Source organism: Schistocerca nitens, chromosome 2 (assembly GCF_023898315.1).
Source record: "Schistocerca nitens isolate TAMUIC-IGC-003100 chromosome 2, iqSchNite1.1, whole genome shotgun sequence".
Lineage (NCBI taxonomy): Eukaryota > Metazoa > Arthropoda > Insecta > Orthoptera > Acrididae > Schistocerca > Schistocerca nitens.
The window spans coordinates 401,348,022-401,372,679 of NC_064615.1; the positions used below are offsets into that span (position 1 = coordinate 401,348,022).

General features: G+C 37.8%; 1 protein-coding gene across 2 annotated transcripts in view; it reads left to right on the forward strand.

Annotated features, from left to right (window-relative positions):
- Positions 1–24,658, forward strand: part of LOC126236248 (uncharacterized) — a 413,771-nt gene that overhangs the window by 267,434 nt on the left and 121,679 nt on the right. Inside the window, exons 6-11 of one of the 2 annotated variants that reach the window (XM_049945397.1) lie at positions 5,110–5,277; positions 5,361–5,474; positions 6,689–6,809; positions 13,924–14,116; positions 14,822–14,962; positions 21,107–21,372. In XM_049945397.1, the coding sequence (XP_049801354.1) occupies positions 5,110–5,277; positions 5,361–5,474; positions 6,689–6,809; positions 13,924–14,116; positions 14,822–14,962; positions 21,107–21,372 (1,003 nt within the window). The remainder of the gene's footprint in view (positions 1–5,109; positions 5,278–5,360; positions 5,475–6,688; positions 6,810–13,923; positions 14,117–14,821; positions 14,963–21,106; positions 21,373–24,658) is intronic. The other variant, XM_049945398.1, reaches the window with a different exon arrangement.

Consider the following 24,658-nt stretch of genomic DNA (forward strand, 5'->3'; position numbering starts at 1 on the left):
CCAGAGGGATGCAACATCATAGTGAAAAGTGGGCTCATCCTGACAAGTTATTTATTTATTTGACTCAATTTGCAATCACTGAAATAAGATCACATACCCTTTCAACTCATGAAGTTTCATTTTATTTCTTCCTCCCCTTCTGAGTGCTTCACTTCTTTTGTCAGGAAGTGTATAGCAGCGGCTCTTGTTGAATTAGATAATGAGGGTTACTCTAATCAGTTCAATATCCAGTTTAAGACATTGACAGGGGGTTTCTGTGACACATAATATGTTTCTTTTTTCTCCTTAGGGGAGAGGAAGGAGAGGGGAGGGGGTCACCTGGAGGGAATGATGGTGATTTTTATAGGGAGGGTTAGAATCAATGTACCATTTGCAGTATTCCCTACTATGCTGTATTGCTATGGCAGGCTCTAGTTTAGTAGCCAACGTTGGCAATGGGCAGTAACACTATTTACTGGTGTGAAGTCATGAGACTTTGTTGTATTGTGCTTATAATACAGGCTGTTCCATGAAGTTATACCAATGTTTCTGCAATGTGTCTTTCAAATCAGTGGCAACACAGTGTGCTAACACACCTGTTAGTGTTCTTTTCACTAAATTCATTAACACTACACAAAAAAACAGAAGTTAGCAAGTAACACAGCTGACACCAGAAGTGCACACAAACAGAACTTATGCAAGTCACCATATGTTGCACTTCGGTGCTAGAAAGGGAATTAATTTTTAGTCTGCCTGTATGGCAGCTGTAGCACTCTTCCAGGAAAGGACACTTCTCCTACCACAAGTAGTGTTTCGTCTTCAGTTTATTGATGGACTATAGGATGTGTCAGTCTGCTGGATACTGGGACACTTGACTCTTTGGGAAAATAAGCAAGCAGATAAGAAAGCCAAATACAACACTACATGACACAATGTTCCATTCACCTGCATGATGTCATCTTGCTCTTGAGTGAGACAGTCATGCAGCTGTGGGAGGAGAAGTGGCTGCCAGTGAGGCACAATAAGCAGAGAAGTCAACTATCCATTCATGGCACACGGCATACGTGTCACTCCAGTGGGGTGTACTCACCTTGACTTGCCTTCAAATATGACACTTCCATGAACTCATGGCTTCAGTTTTGTAATGCTATTGATAAATTTGTATTGTTTTTTATTTTTACTACAACATCCCTGTGTTTCACAGTATAAATCAACAATTTTTTAATAAAACTTGAATTAAATTTTGTCAGCATAAGTTTTGCTATAAATACTGTTTATTTTTAAATAAGATGGAAGGATAACCATACAGAGCAAAAATGTTTTGTGGTTATGCGGTGCTTTGATAGGATAAGCAAACAAAGCAATCTAAATGAGGTAATGACCGATAGGTATCCTACACACCAAATGTACTGGTAATGCAGTTATGCTCTTAATTAAGAAGGCTACTAGGTATAGTATTGTAATCTATTCTTACTTATGATAGTCTTCAGTAGCCCACAGTAGTTTTATGGCTCTATCTTTTAGTCCATGTATCAGTTAGCTACAGTTACCTGTTAAACTGTTTCAGCTCATTCTGTTGCCTATGTCATTTTCATAATCCTCTCAATGTCTTTTATCCTAAGTTTTAAAAATGACAGTAAACATGATTTTTGTACATCCATGTCTGTATTAACCACACTTATCTCATAAAAGATAGTAGTGCAGGTGCTAAACACCTGCCCGTTGTGCGACTAAGCCATCAGAGCATCAACAATTCAAATATAACAACTTCACACCCATTCATATGTTGGAAGTCAAGCACTTCATTTTCACATCCCTGACTTAGACTTAATCACTGTTAATCTTCCCATAAAGCCAAATATTATACCAAAATGTCTTGGACCAACGCTTGACTACAAATATGTCTGGTGACACTATCTATTAACCCCCCAACAACAAACTTACTCCACTAAATTGTCTGACTTGGAATTCCATCTTTCCACCATTACCTGCACCTTTAAAACAGCAAATCTACTCAATGTCAGTTGTGCCAACGTAATTATCATCTTTCCACCTCCTAGAATCCATCAGTTATTCTGCAAAGATGTAAGCAACTCGCTGGTTTGTTTGAATATCACAGTGCCTTAGTAAACTGTCAGAGGTAATATGCCTTTGTCTTCCTGTGACATCTAAACTGTCTTAGCCATTTATAGAGGGACACACAGTTTAATGTGGACTCAATAACAAACTGCAGCTTGGCATTTTTCACATTCCTAAAAGTGATAGAAGGGATAAGGGATAGACGAAAACCCGTTGTTTGGCACTTAACCAGTGAGCCCCCGAACCACCAGAACTCACAGTTGCTCATATGCCATGCACTCTGCCTCACTTTCCCACCTGTCTACCCTCTCTGTCTCTCACCTGTACTTACTAACCAAATTCCCTCCTTCCTTTAAATTCCTCAACATCCCCATAACCCAAAACCTCTGATTATCTCAAGCAGTGACACCCCCTCAATCTTTTCCAAATTCACTCACCACATTTCCACTTCCCTTTTATTCCATGTCTTGTGTATGATATCCCAAAGTAACTGTATCACACTCCCTCTTCATCCCTCACAACTCTGTCCCATCTCTTATCCCTCCAATCATCTGTGGCTCCAGCCCCACTTCCCTAACTCTTTCCACACACCAGTCACTTCATTATTTCTCTCTATCTCCTGTTGCCACAATGCAACTCTCATACTTTCTATCACCTGCACAGCCCTTGACATTTTATCAGTTTTCACTTCCCATTTCCTCACATTTCCTCCCCTCTTTATTGTCCCCTGTAACTAAAATATCCAATACCTAATAACAGCATGTGTTGTATCACTATGTATACAGTAGCAGCTAATCTTTTTGTAAACATATTTCATATATGTAACTCACCTTAAATTGTATTTCAGTAATTGTTTTAACCTACTTAGTATATTTTTAATGCTTTTAAATTTAAAATTACTATTTTTGTATTTTGAATTGTTATCTGTTGAAGACCATAATTATTGCTTCTTTCCTCCTGGGAAGTGAAATCATCAATAAATAAACTATGTTTGTCCCCATTGCATCTATGGTCCCAACATGAGTAATGCTGGTTTTTCCAGAAGATATGTGCCAACTTAAACAAACATATGTAACAGTTTCATGTTTCATACTGACAAAATGTTCACACTTAAAAAGTGACTTCCTTACACACACACACTAATAGGAAATGAGAGACATGCAAGATGAAAAGTAGGCTATAGGGGCATTAACAAAAAGAGATTTTTTAGTAAAATATGATAGCATCAAATTGCCACAGTAGGGTCAGTAATTATGTCACTGGATGTGTTGGAGCATTCCTCCCAGGCAGAGACCCCACCAACGTAGCATGACAAGTGACATAATACTGTACCTGTCATGGCTGATATGTGGCAGTGGCATGGCATGGTGTGCGTTTGAGCCAACACCAATAGAAGTGATTGGCAATAGTACCATGGCACCGTGTCTTCTTCGGAAGATGAAGGTATTCTTGCTTTATTCTACTTAATTAATATTAACAATAATCGAAAAGGCATTGTTGGACATCTCCTTACTGGCATACTAATGTCAGTGAACATGGTGCTTTTAATATATTTAAAGTGGTCAATAAATATCTCACTTTCCTTTTATTTATTTATTTATTTATTCATTTTTTTTATGACACACTACAATTCGAAAATTGTAGCTGAAATGTTGAAGGCAATATAAAACAGATGCAGCAATAGAGTGGTCTTAACTTGTCCACCAGGTAGTTCCCAACACCCCAGGAGCTAAAACATAATTGTGCAGCGCACTGGTAAGGCTGTGTATTGTTCTGTAATTTGTTTGCAGCAGTAGCAAAATTCAAACTTTGTGGCAGATTAAAACTGTGTGCCAGACTGTGACTCAAACTCGTGACCTTTGCCTTTCGGGAGCAACTGCTCTCCCTAGTGAACTACCCAAGCACAACGCATGACTCAACCTCACATCTTTACTTCCACCAGTACCTCATCTTGTATCTTCCAAACTTCACTGAAGTTCTCCTGCGAATCTTGCAATATTAGACTAGCATCCCTGGAAGGAAGGATATTGCAGAAATGTGGCTTAGCCACAGCATGTGGGATGTTTCCAGAATGAAAATTCTGAAAGTAGCAAAACTTTTGGAAGCTGTGTCAGACCAGTTCCAGATAGCTAAAGAAGTCGTCTCGATTGGCCTGACATAGGAGCACCGTTTTCACTAATGCCAAAAAGGAATTATCACATGATACCTCCATTTTATCAATTGACTGTCCCATTTTGCCTTAGTTGCTTTAGTGGTATGTTACAGTAGCTCAGCACAGGGATTTTAATGTCTACGTGCTCTGCACATGTGTTCTTGCAAACAAACAAAGGATTAATTATTTAATGGAAAGTTAAGTCTGCAACTTAGTGTGTCATCTTTATGGTAAGTAGTACTCTGTCTTTTCCTTCATTGTTGGTATTCCAACCTCGAGTTTCCAATGTTTCATTAATTATGTAACTACTTTTCAAAGTGATAGTTAAGACTTTATGACTACTCCTCCTACAATCATAAGGTTCATCAATCATTTTCAAATAATACCAACCTTATCAGTAAAGTCATTGACCTCTAAGTGCTGCTCTGCTATGCTTGTGACATACTGCCATGCTTTTAATAGACTTTTTAATAAAAATAATGACATTATTATGAAAAATATAGATTGGTACTCACCATATAGAAGAGGTGTTGAGTCATAGATAGGCACAGTAAAAAGACTGTTAATGAGTAAGCTTTCAGCCAAAATGCTTTCTTACGAATTAGACAACATGCACACTCATTCACGCAAACACAACGCACACACACTTGAGCACTGTATCAGGCTGCCGAGGTGTGCTTGTATATGTTGTCTAATTTGGAAGAAAGGTTTTTGGCTGAAAGCTTACTGTTGTGCCTATTTACGACTCAGCATCTTTGCTGTGTGGTGAGTAACAGTCTATCCTTTTTGTAACATTATCATTAATCCAGCCTGTATTTTCCATTATTTAATAAAAATAGTAATAATTCACTGCATGTATGTGTATAATATCACCTATTACAAGTATTGCAACTGCATAGCAGGTCTCAGTGCTACACCACAGCCTCCTGGTCTGCCGCCACCGCAGATAGTAGCAGCAGCACTGTCCAAACTAAAGGCTGGTGTGAATGAGCATAGCTATGTCACAGGTCTCGCTGCTGTGTGGGGTGACATGCTAGCCCACGATCTAGCAGCCACCATCAACATTAGTAAGTCATCTGTCAACAGGTATCTGTTACATTGTTTACACTCAACACCCACCAGCAGAAATGAACTTGTATTTGTTCAACAGATTCAGTGGACTGCTGTACTCACAATCACTCTGAGTGCTACCCAGAGAGGAGCAATAAAACATGCAATGCCTATATGAGGTCATTGCCATCGATTTCAGATGACTGTAAACTAGGTGAGTGTTGTAGAAACATAGTTTATTGATTGTTTTTTCTTCTTGCTAATAATCCATATCATCTAAGCTTGATCTTTAGTGTCTTATTCATTTTCTTGCTGTAAAGTAATATTTATTTACGTTCCAGAAGGATTTCACCTTTTAATATAAAAGTCATCTTCAATGCATTTTTTAGTTGCTCATCTGTTATGCTAAAACCTGTAATCAAGTATTATATTGGAGCAAGAAGAAGACGTTTGCATTGATAAAAAGAATATTTATCTACTTACTATAGATAATGGCCACCCCAAAAAGTTTGCTGTAAAGTCAATTTCATGATGCCTAGTAGTTTAATAATGATAAAGCAATTGCTAAAATGATCTCTATGATCAGCTGTAAACATTCTACATCATACAACAAAATGCGTGAAGAGCTATCTGTAGCTCTAGTTCATATCACAATCAGCAAGTTAAGTATGTGTAAAAAATGACATTCCAGAATGGTAAAGATACACCGTGCTCTAACAACTATGTTAGAAAGATAGAGTGAGGACATCAGCACAGTTTTTTTTTAAGGATCATAGCATTATTGCTAATACACAGGTGCTAAACAAATACAGAAGAATATCATATGCGTTGTACAAAAAGTTTTGTTAGTTTTCAGTTCAGTGTCTGAGAACTGTCAAAGAGCCCCAGTAAGTTTCATTAGTGTGAAGAGATAACTATACAATATATTGAGCTGCTTGTTAACCATTCTGGTACTGAAACACATGGTAATTGAAAAAAAAAACAAAATTCTTATTTCGGTTTTTAGATATTTTGGTTCCACAGGAGAAGACTGTTTCACCATCCTTTCATCTGACTATTGCAGTGGTGTAAGTAGACACAATAAATGTATCACACACTTAAGTTTTATTGTGGTTGCAGTCGACTCAACAGAGAGTTGTTTTGAATAATTAAGGGGGAAATAATTTTATTGTCCTTATCTGATCTACTAGTGGAGGACAGGTGGTGGTGTAAAATTCCCGATCGGCATGCTTTATGCTATTTTCGTAGGTTAAACCTCTCCACGGTGTCTCATGGAATGAGATCATGTAACTTCAGTGTTCACTATCTCCCTTCGTTCAGCCAACCAGAGAGGCTTACATTAGGTATGGAGCACATGACTAAGGAGAGAATAATGTTATAAGCAGTATTTTGTTCCGTAATTCTGTAATGTTTTTGAATTTTTTGCAGAAGTACGAGAGCAGATGAATGCAGTGACAGCTTTCCTGGATGGTTCAGCTATATATGATGAGCTAGGACCATCTTATCGCAAAATGGAAGGAGGAAGAGTTGACGTAGATGCATGTTCAAGGTTTGTTCCATTTCTAGGTCATTATTATCTGACCTATCTGAACGAGAGCATTTGGTAATGGAAAGTGTTACGCCATAAGTATCACTTTGGTGCTTATAAAAGTTTGTGGAGCTGTTCATCACATAATGAATATTAAATGATTAAAAGCTTCATTTAATTTCAAACATGTCCCTCATGATCATTATCATCATCAGTATGAAGTGTGACCTCCATGGGCACAAATGCATTCTTTATTCATTATGACATGGAAGCTAATGCCTCTGGCCATCATCTTGAGAAGTTTGTTGCCTTGCCCGAAACACATGCAGTGGTAGTTCATGAAGATTACTGTCTAGAACCTGAAGTATACATGTGTACATCACATCTCACATACACTCTATGGCTGTTACATCAGGGAACTGGGCAGGACACTTGAGCATCTGTACATTCCTGAACATTTTTTTGGTATGAACTGCAGTGTGGGTCTTGCATTGTTCTGCTATAATATGCCATTTGGTATCCTGGTTATAGAGAATAGAACAACAGGGTTTACAATTCTTGCCTCATCTCTGTCAGCATTCACTCTCTCTTCAGCAATTACCAAATTAGTCCTGGTGTCACACCCAATAGCTCCCCATCCAGTTATTCCAGAAGTTGGAGAGGTTTGGGTCCCAATAATCACTGCTGCCTGTGGCATAGCAACAGGTTGACTATAGATACATTGTAGTCAACCTAACTGCCAAAAACTGAAGCGAGACTCATTGCTGAGCAACAGAGGATACCATTCAGTGTCCCAGTTGACTGGCTCTATGTGAGTATGTGTTGTCCTGAATCTGTCTCATCACCAGACATTCTATAGTCATTGCACTACAACCAACTGTCTGTGCAGTCTGTCAGTATGATGCTCCCATGTCCCTCATGTCAGCAGTTTGACTTTTTGCAAAATCCTACAGATGGCTACAACAAAATCAAACAGTGGAAAATCCAGGATAGAATGTAACAGTAGTTTGAAAAGGATGGTTGCTGCTCACCATATAGCAGAGATGCTGAGTCACAGATAGGCACAACGAAGAGACTTTCAGAAAGTGAGTTGCATTTGCATGAGTGTATGTATGCACACTGTCTATTTCTGGTGAAGACTGGTTGGCCAAAAGCTCACTTTCTAACAGTCTTTGTATTGTGCCTATTTGCGACTCAGCATCTCTGCTATATGGTGAGTAGTGACTCTCCTTTTCATAACAAAGATGGCTATAAGCTGTATGTGCTGCCTCTGGACATGTTGTGTTGCTATCTCCACCTGAAACATTCCAGTAACGTCAGGCATATCCAGTAACCCTGTACTCACACTATCCTTTGTGTGTAGGAATTGTTTTCTTCTGCACTGAAAATAAACTCAAATAAGAATGAAATATTTAATGAACTGACTCCACTGGTGTGAAAATACTGGAGTACAAGTTTGATAGTATTTGGTTGAGGTGTTCATGGAGTAAAAAGCCATTGTATTTGTGACTGTGGTACTATTATAGGGTGTATACATCCCAGGACAACCAGACAATCTGGGAAAATCCGGGAATTTTTTCATCCAGGAAAATCCCAGGAATTTCTTAGAATTCTGGGAATTTTTCACTGTCTTAGTTTTCAGGTAAATTTTTGTTATTTTGACTGGTAAGAACTGATTTTCTAACAAAGAATTTCACTATATCCCACTACTGCAGAATAATACTGCAGCAATAAAACATAAATGAGAAAAAATAATAAAACTTAAGTTGCAAAGGAAATGCATCATTTACAAAAACAAAACACACAAGTGTCTGCCAACAGCAAAATGTGTCAGAAGTTATAGGACAAAAACTATACAATATGTCATTTAAAAAAAAAAAAAAAAAAAAAAAAAAAAAAAAAAAAAAGGCTGCTTCCGATGTGCATGACATCACAACTGTTTACATTAGGCTTCGTCTGAGCAGTTGCCACTGTGCTCAAGCGCACGCACAGTTGAGTCGCATATGAGCAGTATCTTCTCTCATTTCTGGCTGTTAGCTTTACCAGCAATAGCAACATGCAGCCAGACGCTACCCAGAAATATTTTTCTCGCATGCCCAGGCTGCCAGATTCACGCATTTGGGGAGTGGGTAGTATCCATGTAACCCGTGTTTACATTCAGTGGTTTTGCTGGTTCTCTACATTTACAGTTCTCACATCAAATGAAAACAAAATGGATTTCTGTGGCCAGGAGCTATCAAATAAATGAAAATACATTCACAAAATTATGGAAGGCTGAAATATGTTACTAGTTTCAGTTTTCTGATTTTATTTTATTTCCACATTTTTGCCAGTCAAGCATTAATCACCTTTCAGAACAATGAAGTTATTTTTGTCAGTATGGCAAAGAAATTTGGCTTTTATTAATATTGTCCACAGGGGCAGTAAATTTATTTGAAGCGAAATGTTTCATTCCACACTAAGTTTCAAATGTTCACTAAATTTCAAGTGCATGTTTTCATCTTCTGGTTTGTATGGAATTATGCCATAATAAAGAATGAAACAAGGGATAATACATTACTGATACTCCAAGAAATTTACAGCCCGAAAACCACATTGAAAAGTTTAATATCAGGTGGGGGCCTGCTTCATTGTGAATCTGGACATATGAATATGCACTTTAAGCTGAATTATGCATTTTAGTATGGTTTACAAAATTTCAGTGCTTGTGGAATATCCCCTGATGTCCTGTTTCTTTTATGACATAGTGTGATACCTCTTGACACTATATATGAATGAACATATGGGCTTCCCAAGTCATCATAGCTGCTCATGCACCATAATATTTGTTTTCTGACGCTCTCTGACAGCTGTGGAAAATAACCTATTCTAAAAAGTCTCAGGAAAATATTGTGAATGGTGGTTTGAAAAGCATTACATTCAAAGGAAATTTCCTTTTACAGAATATTAATTACATTATGTGTGAGAATGTGCAATGAATTCCTTAAATCACAAAGCGTTGACTCTCATTTAAAACTTAACACCTGGAAACAAACATGCTGTATTTGGTGGAATTTGAATCTATACTTTTGTAATACAAAAATGTGTGTGTGTGTGTGGGGGGGGGTAAGTTCTATGCCAGTGTATAAAAGCTTAATTGTTCAAAGGATTGATAAGTTTTACAGTTCTGAGGGAAAGTATACTGTTGCTTAACATGTAAAAAGTGTATTTTCACCCAAGAAAAAGTATTTTTAGCTGGGAAATCTGGGAAAAATACAGGAATTGTTTTTCTTTGTCTGCATATACTCCCTGTATTATTTAATATTTCAGTAATTTCTTTATCTTAATTAAGTTCTGATTAACTTATACTGTGCTTGTAGAAAAGCATCACAACTGTAACTCAAATCTCTGAGTCAATGGTGAGCATAATACTGAAGTTTATAATTTCTTCATCTACATCCGCATTTACATCCATACTCTGCATGCAGCTGTAAGTGTATAGTAGAGAATACTTACTATTATATAACATATTAGAGTTTATTCCCATTCCATCCTTATACAGAGTATAGGAAGAATGATTCTGTGTCCACAGTAATTAATCTAAACTTCTTACAGTAGGTGCAGTCCCTTTGGGAGTGATACATGGGGGCACTTTGAAGGAGCGAGAAATGGAAGGTGGGGAAAGTTATCAAAGTGGATATTGGCTGCACTTAGCTGGGCAATAACTTCATAACTGAATGCATAGGCCAGCCAGGTAAAAAGAGAAACAGGATATAATAAAAATCGATGTTTTCATCTTTCGACTAGTTTAGTACTGTTCTCCATCTATTCTTGCCTTCTGCAGATCTTTTACACCAAATATACTCGATAATCTATTTTAGATCATGTGATTCTCAGCTGCCAATGTAATTGCTTCTCTACACAGCTCTTTCCAAATCCATGTTATTGATGATTTCATAGATGATGTCCACTTATCATGTAAGTGTTTTCCATAGACTTATTGACTACTTTTCCTGTACTTCTGTATTTCATTCTTGCTCTATGCAATTTACATTTTTAACATTGGCTCATATTTCAATGCTTCAAGTTTATTTAACACCAGTTTGCCAGTGAACCACGTTTCACTTCCATACAATGCTGTTTCTCTGACATTCACTTTTGCTTTGTACTTCTTGCCAGGCTTTTACAAACGTACAAGGGACCCATGAAAGTAATGTATGCCTCAACTCACATATCACTCACTTCATAACAGAGAAATCTACTATGGTAAACCACTGTGTTAGCATGTGTCTTGTATCGGCATTGGTGCCATGGCTACCACAACATTTCATGAGGTGTCCATGCGAGCCGTCACTATTCACCTTGCTCACTCCAATGCCAATGTTGTGGGGCTGGCCGCAAGGCAGCAACACATTCAAACATCAAAAGACAGAACCACATCAGAGCCTACACGCATCACAGATGGTCAGTGCCACCTCAGCACACTAATCAATAAACTAACTTCATATAATCCCAGAGTGGAGAGCACTCTGTTTCTTTTTGCCATTGTCCTTCCTTGTAGTAACTTGAACTTTGCTCTTGTGATGAATTATGATTTGTATCTTAAATTCAGTGTGGGAAAAAGAATTTACAGAATACTCCCTTAGTTTCCTGTGTTACTACATGTAAATGTGTTATGGTATATTACATATAAAGCTAGGGCTTATGGAGAATTTAGTGAAAGTGGTGAATCAAAGAGAAGCTTTCAAGTATTTAAAGCAGTAAATCTCACACGTCAGTGAGGCTACGATCAAAGAAAGAATCTTCATTGGACTGCAAATCCAAGAACTGTTTAAGGAAGGAATATTTAATAGGGTCTTGAAAGGAACAGAGAAAACAGCTTGCGAAACCTTCAGAAATGTTACTGACAATTTCTTGGGAAATCAGTGAGCTGAAAATTACAACCTAGCTGTTAATGAACTTTTGAGGACATTCTACAAGCCAGGTTGTAACATGCCACTCAAGATCCACTTTTTGGACTCTAATCTTGACTTCTTTCCAAACAATTGTGGCTTTCATCAATACATTTCAGCAATGAAAAGAATGTAGAAGGGCAAGTGTAGCTCATCTGTGCTTGCAGACTATTCTTGGTATGTCACGAGAGATATGCCAGAAGTAGATAACAAACTTAAACCAAGGATTTTGTGTCTATAAACTGAAGCAATAAGTGAAAATTTGTACCAAGACTGGGAATCAAACCTGGGTCTCCTGCTTACTAGGCAGGTGCATTAGCCACTAATCTGCCTTGACACAGTGGTTCACACAACTACACGGATTACCATAGCATGCCTCCCTCCTCAATCCATATTCTCACTGCTGCCCCAGTCCACTTTAAATTCCCCCTTATGCACTTCAGTCTATATACATAAAATCTGTTTGAGAGCAATGAAGTTGCCAAAACTGTGTCATTTCATTTGTAAACTAAGGAAACGGAAAGCAACAACAAAGTAGAGCTTCAGTATCTGATCAGTTCATACAATCTTAAATTAGTAATTGACCTACCCACAAGGATTACATTGGACTGTCAGGCATAAATAGACAATATATTTATAGTCACAAGTATGTGCCATAGCTTCAAAGTCACCTGAGGCTTGAGTGGATTGTCTGACCTTGATGGATAACTCCTCACTCTGCAAGTCAGTATACCTGTGAAGACAGCAATTCCTACTTGGAAATACATAAAGTTAATGGCCAGAGATTTACTAGAAATCCTTAAACATAAACTACAGTGGGTGGACTGGAGCCTCGTATACAGACTGAATGAGATTGGCACTAATTTTAATATGTTCATAAATGAGTTCTCATCCCTCATTGAAGAGATTTTCCCAAATGAGATTGTTGGAAGCAATATGCCTGCATTCCTGAACATGCCCTGTATCACAAAAGGAGTTAAACAGCCATACAAAACAAAGAGGGAAGACCACACACTGCCATATAAAATATTTAAAAAATGAATTGACACACTCTGCATTCTTATGGGCTTACAATAGACAGATTAACATGGTAAGATCTGGACAGATCTCCAAGATAAGATTAGAATAATTACAGTACGCACAGAGGCATTTACACAATCATTCTTCTTGTGCCCCATATGTGTATGGAATGGGAAGAAGATCTAATAACTGGTAAAATGGGAAGCACCCTCAGCCATGACCTTCACAATGGTTTGCAGAGTATGAATGTGGATGAATCTTTGACTCCTTCATTAGTTGCCTGATTACTTACTGTAGCTGGAAGAAATAAATGTTCATCTAATGTAATTGATAAGTAGCTTTTTAAGCTGGAAGAAAAATGGTTATTGGAAATCCATTAAAATTTTGTAACATCCATTTGGGTGGCTTGCGGAGTATGAATGTAGATGTAGATGTGTGTCATGACATTTAAGTTACTGATTTCGACTCCAGGCTACACTCATACTCCAAAATTATGATGAAAATTTTGGATATGGTGACTATGAAATACTTATTTTATGCCCCAATTTGGGGGTTAGCTTTGTAAATCCTTCCTGCTATCTCTAACAAAAATTATATCTACAAGAAAACAGGATCACCAAATTGAACATACTAAGGTAAAATAAAGGTGGAAAATGTTTACTTATTATGTGGCTGCAGATGCATTTGGAGCAAGGGGTTTGTGCAAATAAGACTTTTCAAGGGATGAAGCAGAAACTTCCCACTGGTCTCCATAATCAAGAATACAAATGCTAATGTGATACAGGAATATTTTTTCATATTCACTTCCAACCACAAAATTGAAAGAAAACAATGTAAAATTAAAATATCTTAATTTGCAAATTTTTTGCAAATTAATAAGAACTGTTAATATCAGAAAAAGAATGAGTACCTGCTCAGGAATGGAAATTCAGTTAATTTTCGGTATGTCATCTAATGGCCAGTTACTCTCTGCAACTGCAGTGGGATAGAAATATGATTCATCACTTTGATTTGTTATAATATACACATACCATAATATGCAGGTAATTACTCTTGAAGAGATGTCATCTTTAAAGCTTTAATCATATATAACCAATTTGAAATTGAGAACAGCATCAAGATATGATTACAGCAGTGGTGCAGAATTTGTCAACCAGATTTTAAATATAAATGTTTTTCTTTAGGTGCCAAGAGAAATCTGCATTAGGGGCTCTTTATTCTGTACTTCTTCAAGAGCATAACAATGTAGCATCCAAACTAGCTGCCTTAAACAGCCATTGGTCAGATGAAACTGTATTCCAAGAAGCTCGTCGAATTGTTGTGGCTGAAATTCAACACATAACTTTCAACGAATTTTTACCAACAGCCCTGGGTCAGGTCAGTACAAATTAAGGTCTCTGTCTACTTTACATCCAATTCTTTGCAAGAAATGCACACACTTTGAAACCATTTTTTCTTTAATGATATAAATTTATTAATAATACTGGTGAATATAGTGCATTTGTTAACAGAAATTATTTTATGTGAAAAATAGTTTAATTTTATGAACACAAACACTGCAGAATTTGGTTCACTACAAAATATTTGATTTTCACAACAATAAACACTTATAAAGCTATTAAAAATATGTAAGACCAAAACTATTTTCATAATATGTTGAAAGTATTAGAGTCCTAACAATCACAAGATTAGTAGAATATGTCCAGTAAGCATGCTTGTTCATGTTTTAGCCATTCAAACATTTGTCTATTATCAATATCTTCACAAATAAAACACACACACACACACAGAGAGAGAGAGAGAGAGAATGTCTTCACAAATAAAACACACACACACAGAGAGAGAGAGTGAGTTTCTTTTATTCTGCATTTCATTTATTATATTGATAGGTAAAAAACTGCACTTACCAAGTGGTAAGCTATTTAGCTGTATAATATGTTGTAGTATTCTATTTTTGTTACGTGTATTGTGACTTAAAAATAGATTATATAAATTAAGATTATAATCAACCAAACATTTTTTATCTGTATGTGAAATATTATAAAATAATTGTAGATATTTTTGCTGTAATTCACTTTCCAGGTTGTATCCCAAAAACCGGAACTGAAACTTAAAGAACAAGGGTATTTTACAAGTTATTCAAGCTCAAACCATGCTGGAACAATCAACAGTGTGGCAACAGCAGCACTCCAGATTTTCCGTTTCATGCTACCTGAATCACTGGTATGTCTTTTGAATGTTTTCAGTTAAGCACAGTTAAAACATTACTAAGGGTATAATTCTCATACTATGCTATGGAAATTTGAAATAAAAGTTACAGGTAAATAAATTGGTTATGTGCAGCAAAAACGGCCTTGCCACAGTGGATACACCAGTTCCCGTTAGGTCACGCGCTGTCGGGCGTGGTCGGCACTTGGATGGATGACCACCCAGGCCGCCATGTGCTGTTGCCATTTTTCGGGGTGCATTCAGCCTCGTGATGCCAATTGAGGAGCTACTCGACCGAATAGTAGTGGCTTCAGTCAAGAATACCATCTTACGACCGGGAGAGCAGGGTCTGACCCTACGCCCCTCCTATCCGTATCCTCCACCGAGGATGACACGGCGGTCGGATGGTCCCAGTAGGCCACTCATGGCCTGAAGAGAGAGTGCTTTTATGTGCACCAAAAGCTTTGATGCTGTAACAGCAACAAATAAATGATGATACTGAACCATAAACTTAGAAAACAGCAAGCTTTCTCACTTTATTTCAAGAATAAAAAGGAGAAACTAAAAAAAAAAGGAAAATGTTAAAAGACTTTTCTTGAAGGAATATAGCTTGTGCACAACCGATATCAAGATTTCTTGAAGAAAGATAGCTTGGTCACAGCTCATATCAAGAAAGGGAACACTTGAATGCATATTATCTGCATTTCACTGTCCACATTTTGTCCATTCTTCTCATTGTTGGTCTCTTTAACAGAGAGTTCAAACTGAATTTCTTATACCATCCAATCATTTTTTTCCTTTTTTGGTTCCTAAAAGGGAAACTTCTAACTCACAGAGCATGATATAATGTGTGAAGTGCTTTCAAATAGTCTCACACAATCAAAGTTACTGGATTTAAGACCACAAATACACTGAGGAGCCTAAACATTATGACTAGTGTCCACTGTGATATTGAATGCTGCTGCCTGGTAGCATTGTGGGGATGCAATATGTTAAGGAAAATACACTCCAAGACTAAAAAAAAAGCTCTGCTAAGAAATTATCCAAATGGGACAAAAGTTGGTAGATCTGATGTACATTTACAGACAAACATATGAATACAGTTTTGGAAAAATTGGATGATTTGTTGAAGAGAGAGAGGTTCACAGATTGAGCAAGTCAGTATCACTTTGGTCCCCTTTCAGCCCTGATGCAAGCAGTTATTTGGCTTGGCATTGATTGATAAGAGTTGTTGGATGTCCTCCTGAGTGATATTGTGCCAAATTCTATCCAATTGGCATGTTAGATCGTCAAAAGCCTGAGCTGGAGAGGCCTGCCCATATTGCTCAAAATGTTCTCAATTGTGGAGAGATCTAGCAAACTTCCTTTCCAACATAGGCTTTGTCAAGCACAAAGACAAGCAATAGAAACTCTGGCCATGTTCAGGCAAGCATTATCTTGCTGAAATGTATGCCCAGGATGACCCGCCATGAAGGGCAACAAAACGGGACATAGAATATCATCATTGCACACTACTGTGCTGTAAGGGTGTCTTGGATGACAACCAAAGGTGTCCTGCTTCGAAAAGAAATGCCACCTCAGACCATCACTCCTGGTTGTCAGGCTGTATGGTGGTCAACAGCCAGGTTGCTATCACACCACTGTCTGGGCCGTCTCCATACATATCTTCAGCCTGAAATCTCATTGACTAAAGTAGAATTGTCTTCAGTGATGAGTCCCACTTCGAACTGAGCCTCAAAGACCAGTTAAGATGGGTTTGGAGATGCTCTAGACAGCATTAGAATACCAACCTGATTGATGCCTGCCATATCTTTCTGCCATTTCTTTTCATAGTAGGACCTCTCCAGTTGTTATCTGCAACACCGTGCAGTGCAGCAGTACATTGATGATATTCTATGCCCCCCTTTTGTTGCCTTTTATGACAAGACATCCTGGGCTTACATTTCAGCAAGATAATGCCCACGCACACATGAGGAGAGTTTCTACTGTCACACCAGTTGGACAGAATTTTGGATGGTTTGCTCAGGAGGAAATCAAACAGCTGTCTGTATCAATGCCAAGCCGAATAACAGCTTGCATAAGGACCATACATGGGCCAAAGCATTATTGACATGCCTAGTTTGTAAATCTCCTTCTCATAAATAAATCATCCAATCTTTCTGAAATTGTAATCAACAGAAATGAATGGGGAATCATTCTAGTGTTGATACAGGCCACAGATGAGGAAATCCACTGACATAAGCAACTTTTAAAGGGCAGATTGTTATGACCTAGTGCCTGGAAATGAGCATCTCAGAAGCAGCAAAGCTACTTTCAGCTGTTCACGTGCTACTGTCAGGATCATCTGTAGAAAGTGGTTGAATGACAGTGAAACACAAGCAGGCAACAACATGTTGGATGTGCATGCCTCATCATAGAAGTTGGAGGTCAGAGGTTTTACTGCTCTATAAAGCAGGATAGGCAGTGATGTGTGACAGATGTGATGACAAAATACAATGCTGATGCAAGAAAAAGTGTTTGTAGCGCACCAGTCAGTGCATGTTCTTGGAAACAAGGTCCACAGTGTATGACCCCTATGTGTTCCCATGCTGACCCAATGAACTCACCAGTTACGATAGCAGTGGACATGGAATCATAGCAATTAGACCATGGATCAATGGAAACATGTCACCTGGTCAGATGAATCATGTATCTTGCAAGAGGACAATACTTGCAAGAGAACTAAAGACAGCTCTACGAACCGAGTAAAGAGGATGGCCATTGAGATTGTCTATCACAATCCCCAAATAAGAAGACAGTGAAGAAACATTGTCCATGAGCAGCTGTGCCATCTGGAGTTTACGGACTACCTAAAGTCCTCAAGGAAGGAATGGCACTCTGCCCAATTGTTAGCAACATTAGCACAACTACATATGAATTAGCAAAACACCTGATAGTGAGGTCCGGCCTCTCTTTGGACGAATGCCAGCATCACATATGGAACTCAGCGCATTTCATCCAACTGGGCCAAGAAGACCTCATGATAAGCTTTGACATGGGATCTTTCTTTACAAGGGTACCTCTAGGAGACTTGCGAAGCCTCATCAAAGAAAAGTTTGGACTAGCACTAACAAACTGTTTTAGTTCATGCTATGTCAGCTTGCAGAAATTACTATGAACAAACAGCTGCAGTTGTGATGGGTTGCATGCTATCACCAGTGGTGGCCAGTATATTTATGAAGGCATTGGAATCAGCAGTCTAGAAGCCCCCATTCTTTTTGTGATATTTAGGTGATACATTCATAATCTGGTTGCAAGAATGATGTCACCTACAGGACTCCCTGCAACATATAAATTCACCACACCAGAGCATCAAATTCATGATATAGATGGAAGAAAATAATTAACTTCCATTTCTAGATGTGCTTATCAAGCAAAGACCAGATGTCACATTAGGGCACAGCATCTACCATAAACCAACACATATCAATTTGTAGTTGCACATGTCCAGCTGTTATGCTGGAAATTACTCCAGCTGTTATGCCCCTTCACAATGAGGTGTCCTAGGTACAGTGCATAAAGCATGCAAAATGTCAGACCATGACAGTCAATGTTTCCATATGAATGGTTACAGTGACCGTCAGAGGCGCCTTGAGACCAAAGAAGCCAAGACCACAGTCCATTAAGCACGAAGAGGAACATTTTGCAATGGCTATTATCCCATGCAACAAGAACACATCAGCAAAAATTAGCAGAATACTATGGAAACAGAATGCCAACTGCATCTTCTGCCACCACCGAAAACAAAAGCCTCGTTGGGATCAGTCAAGGATGACCTATTACTCTGGAAACAGGACTTTACCAAATCTCTTGCCATTGCAGGAAAATATATGTAGACCAGACTGTCTGAATGGTACAGGAGAAATGCACTGTCACTTTTGACAGTGTATTCTAAATGAGGCTGTGCAGCACTGTCACTTCTGACAGTGGGTATTCCAAAAGAGGCTGTAGAAACCCAACTGCTTGATGAACTAATAAATAAAGACAGAAGCTTTCAATCAAACAAGGACTGGGACCCTGCATTGAGAATGGCCAAAGCACAAGGGCAGTTTATGTAGAAATATGCTCCTGTCGTGTCAATTGAAGAAGACACAGACACATTGTCATCATGCTGACAGAGGCACGCATCTAGCTGCAGCCACAGTAGGACTGAGAAAATTGGTTTGAACCACTGTGCCACGCTTCCTCCACCACCATACCAGGTTCATTCCTAACCGAATGGCCGGAGGCTGCGGCTAGGGAGAGGGGACAGAAAGGCAGTATCCAGCAGAAAACAGTCAGTCATCTGGACTGACTGAACATGGCAAGAAGTCAACTTGCCAAAATATTACATGTTCCAGATGATTGAGAAACATTCCAAAACACTATACAACAGTTCATCAAATGTTTTTGGTTCTTCAGTATTGTTCACAATCATACTTTACAATTATACTGAAAATTTTTTTGAGTTATTTGGCCATTTATTATTATTATTGGTTGTAGTACAGCACTTAAACTGGAGCATTTTTCAGGGAGATTTGAACAGTTTCTAAGCTAATTTCAGTTCTTTGCTTCTTCAGAGTCTCTTTGATGGATATTTGTCAGATGTTGTGAGGACTGAGGAATATATTTATTATTCTGGTTAGTCACACACTGGTTTGTGCAGTTAAGCTGTTATCACACAGTAAGTGTTATGTTGTAGAAGAAAAAACAGTTCCCAGAGAAAAGTTCATAACTGAAGCATTCTCTGAATGCCTGATGCAATTGTACTGTTTCCAACTGTAATGTGGAGAAACAGCTCTGACAGTACACACATAGGTTTGTAGTCATTAAATAAGATGGTATTCCTGAGGATTATGGCATTATTTATTGGTGTTGATGTAGTGATTTCATTTTGCATGTATAACTTTGGTATCTGACCTAGCTGTCTTCTTCATGTGCTCTGTGTAGTTGTCTCTTGGAACCACTACATAGAAAATAATCATGAATTGAGATATAGAGGTAGATTAGATTTTAATGTTCTGTTGACATCGAGGTCATTATAGATGGAGAACAAACATGGAGAAGGAAATCTTCCATGCTCTTTCAACAGAACCATCCCACCATTTGTATGGAATGGTGTAGAAAAAATCTAAGTCGCAATGGCTGGTCCCGGATTTGAAGCGTCGTCCTCCTGAATGTGAGTCGAGTGTGCTAACCACTTCGCCACCTCACCCACCACCAATATCTGGTTCGGCTTTCTGGAAAAACATAAACAAGGCTGCAGAATAACCATATTAGCACAGCTGTATGCAATAAATGTGTGTTGCAAGTGTGACATGAGCCAAACTCATTTGTAAGCAGCACCAACAATAACCACCATCCCATTATGTTTTATGTAATGTATCAGTGTTTGCTCGGTTGATGAAACTGAAATTGTGAGTTATTAGTGAATACGGCACACATACAATCAGTGAAGGTCTAATCATTATATTTTTTGAACAAACTGTGGCTTTTTTTCACCAGGAAGGCTGCCATATGTTTTTATTTCCATTTGGATAATTTCCATCTCTGACTATCCACTGTGAATGATATATTACTCAATTAAAAACAATAGGGAAAAGATTGAGTGCTTCTCACCACATAAAGGAGACATTACAATGCAGAGAGACAATGAAAAAGTCTGCTAAAACACTGAAGCTCTCAGACAAAGTAGAAAACAGACTCACACTCACACAAGCATAAAACACATACATACACACCACACACGTCCAGTGTCTCTGGGCACTGAGGCCTGGTTGCCCAACAACTTAAAAATATGAAAACACACATACACATATGTCCAATGCCTCCGGGCATTGAAGCCTGACTGCACAACATCTTAAAAATATGAAACAGTAATTTTATTATGATAAATATTCCGCGTGGTACCTGTATTACCACTTACAGCAGTTAAATTTTTGAATAATTTATAGATGTAGGGATGACTGAATGCCATGATATTGCCACTGAAAAATGATGTCAGGCTCATTATTGTCCATATGTTGCTTTTGTATTTTGTATATAAATTGCTTTTGTGAAATACTTTCACTAGTTAATTAACAGAAGTATCATTTACCATACCATTAACTCTTGTAATCTATTACATCCTATATTTTACAGATGGACAACAAAAATGTATCAAAAGATAGTTCAGAACCTGTGATACAGAAGTTACTGAATATGCCAGCATCCATTCCACTGGCACATACACCATCTACCTCTACATCAAACTGGAATGTAGCATCCCTTTTGATTCATAGAGGTCGTGATCACGGGCTTCCACCATACATGCAATGGCTTAAGCTGTGTCCTATGTCATCTGACCATAGCAGACACACTCACAACATTCCAGAAGAGAGTCTTAGTGTCCTTAAAAAAATCTACAGGTGAGTTAGTGGTTTCTTAAATTAACTGCTCAATTTCCGGTCACAGCAGGGAAGCAGAATGAAAACTGCATAACACGAAAGCCTGAGAACAAGTATTATATATAATCATATATGAACTATGAGAGAGTTTTCCAAACATAAACGGGTATGTGCCTTTTGAAGTTGTAGAAGGTGCAGATTCAGTTCTTTGTATAGTGCCTAAGCTTACATACTTCGTTTACATCTCTCTTTAATTTTGGAGTATATCTAAGAGAAATATTTTTTCCCTGTCTTTCACCTGAATCTTTTTATATACATAGTGTATATGCAGTGTGTACTTAAAACTGCCAAAATAGTGTTCATATGGTATTTCAAATAATTTTATAATCCATGCTATAGTTTTCAGTCTATGGATTCAAGTGGTATACTTAATTTTTACTTAAAACTATGTTACTTAAAAGAAATTAGCATTCAAAGTAGTTGCAACACCATTCTGTAGTAAAATTAGTGTGAACTAATCAGTGGTTTTGAGAGAATTGACACCACTCATCAATAAGTCCTGCTTTCATTTTTTCCTGTAACTAATTTTCTTTTTCCAGTAACGTATTAATTAAGAAGACACTTGTAATTATAGTTTGGCCACACCCAAAGTTATTTTTGTCATTTTGATCCCTCGTGCTTCTTTGATTCCAGGATTTGACTTTATAATTTTGTTACACTAATTTTTCTAATCCTGATAACGCATTTGGTTATATAGTTAAGCCATTAATTAAGAATTTGAATAAATTGTAAGATGGCCATCTTACATGAAAATAGTGAATACACCGCGAAGGCATACCATATATTAATCAGATAATACCCTGAACTTTGATACTTTCCTAAAGAAGTATCATTTTGTTAAACTAGATTATTGTTGGATTTAATAGATCCATTCTAATTCTGACCTGTTTCATTTCATAAACTACTAGTAAATTGAGCAATGCTTTGCAATTGCTAAATATGTATTGTAATTGGATATATGTCATCTCCTCCTAACACCCCCCCACCTCCCTCCCCCAGATCTCTCAGTCTGTCACCTCCTGCACCCTCTCTCTGTTCATCTCCCCCTTCCCTATATCTCTCTCCACATCTTCCTGCCCCTCTCTCCATCCATCTACTCCTTCCCTTTCTCTGTATCCACCCTGCCCCTTTGCCTATTTAATCTTCTCCCCTCTTTATGACCTTGAGCTTTGGTTATTGTCATTGCTATCGAATACTTGATTGGGAATTGAAGTCACTTAAAACGAATGGGTTAATCATATACAGGATATGACAGACCTCCCTGGCTGCTGCATCTGTGAAGATAATAGCTTCAATGGCATTATTTCCCATAGTTTTAATCTACAATGGACAATCCGGAATCCATAGAAGGAAACAAATAAACACATAGTTGTGTATACAGTTTGTATATTAAAGAACATTTATTAAAGTATCATGTAAAAGGTTGAAGTAAATCAGACGAAAACTTTCCGAGATTTGTGGTAACAACTTTAAGCGATGACTTGACTTTATATAATAGTACAGATAATGTAATTCTCAAAATCACAAAATATTATGACTCCAGGCTATATATACTTCACTATCAAAATCACAAAATATCATGACACCAGTCTATATATTCTTCACTCAACCCAAAAATCCCCAGTCCAGGCTGTGCAATCATTGTGATAATATCATGTAGCAATTTATAATTTAATTTGGTAATTTTTTGTGTGAATCCCTGTCTGATAAGCACACAATCCACGTCTTCGTTTTTAAGCAATCACACAATTAATGTTTATGTGATAAAAGTCCACGAGTTGCAATAATTTTGTTACATCTCTTGGAAAATTCATGACTGTGTAACCTACTGCTCACATCTTTGTTTGTATATAATTAGACGTGTGTGTGGAGCTGGTGAATTATTTGTATATAATTAGACATGTATGTGTGGAGCTCATCTACTTTATTTACCTCCCTTGTGAACTGTTAACAAAGATACAGTTATGTTCATAAACTTCACTGAATAGGGAGTTAGGCTGACATTGTCATTTATGAATTCCAAGGATATGCAATTGAGTTGTATGTGAAAACGAAATATTGAGACATGTTTGTTGTGAACTTATCTGAGACTGTCAAGTTATTGTGTTATTTTCTGACATTGAGAAGTGGGGTTACTTGCTGTGTTGAACCAAATGACAACTATGAAGTGATAGTAGTCTGGATAACTGCATAAAGAACTGGTCTTTGCTCAGTTTGATTAATAACAAAAAAAATAAATCTGCAAACAAGTGAAATTAAAACCTGTTTGTTTGTTTTTTGTTCCTTTGAACTTATAGTGCTGCTAAGGAAAAATATCCACAATCAAGAAAGTAATGTTATATGGCACTTGAGCAATATTTTGGGATAGGTCATGTGAGTATATTGTAAGCAATCACCTTTCTAGATTGACTGAATTTTTCCACTGTCATACCTAAGTCTGCCACCAGCTTTAACTGAAATTAAACCTGTGTAATCATTCCATCTCATACCCTGAGAGATCTTACATACAGGTGTTTGCACGAATTGACTGAGTCCATTTATTTAGCAGTAGGTAACTACATTCTTTGAAAAACACTGTTGTAATTAAGGAAATATTAAGCTAAAACAGCAACTGTTTAATGGAACTGGAGAAACAGAAGTTTTGTGTCTAATTTACATGGTTAAACTTAGCTGCATTTACATGAATAGTATTAAGCAGTACAGTGATACTTTGCCACTAATATAGTGTATGGCCTCATATTGGTTGCAGCTAAGTTGGTAGAATACTTTTGCAAAGGTGACACAAATTCACCCCTTCATTTCATCTCTAAAAAACTGTCTGCAGCACAGAAGAAATATTCCACTTTTCATAGAGAACTTCCGGTGGTCTATGAAGCCATCAAACACTTTCACCCTGACATCAAATGCCGTTCTTTCTTCATCCTTACTGACCACAAACCACTGGTGGACGCTTTCTGCAACCCTCCTGAGGACCCACCCCCTCGGCATTTCCACCATTTCGACCTGGTCTCTCAATTTACTACGGACGTATACTACACCAAAGGCACAGAAAACGTCCCCACTGATTTCTTTTTGCGGATCAATACTGTCTCATGCATCATCGATTTTTCCAACCTCACCACTCTCCAGGCCTCTGATGCTCGCCTCAGAGATCCTCAGGCATCACTTGTGTTTACAAAAGCCAAGTTCCCCAGCGTTTTGGACAAAGTGTGGTGCGACTCTTCTACCGGCACTCTCCGACTGTTGC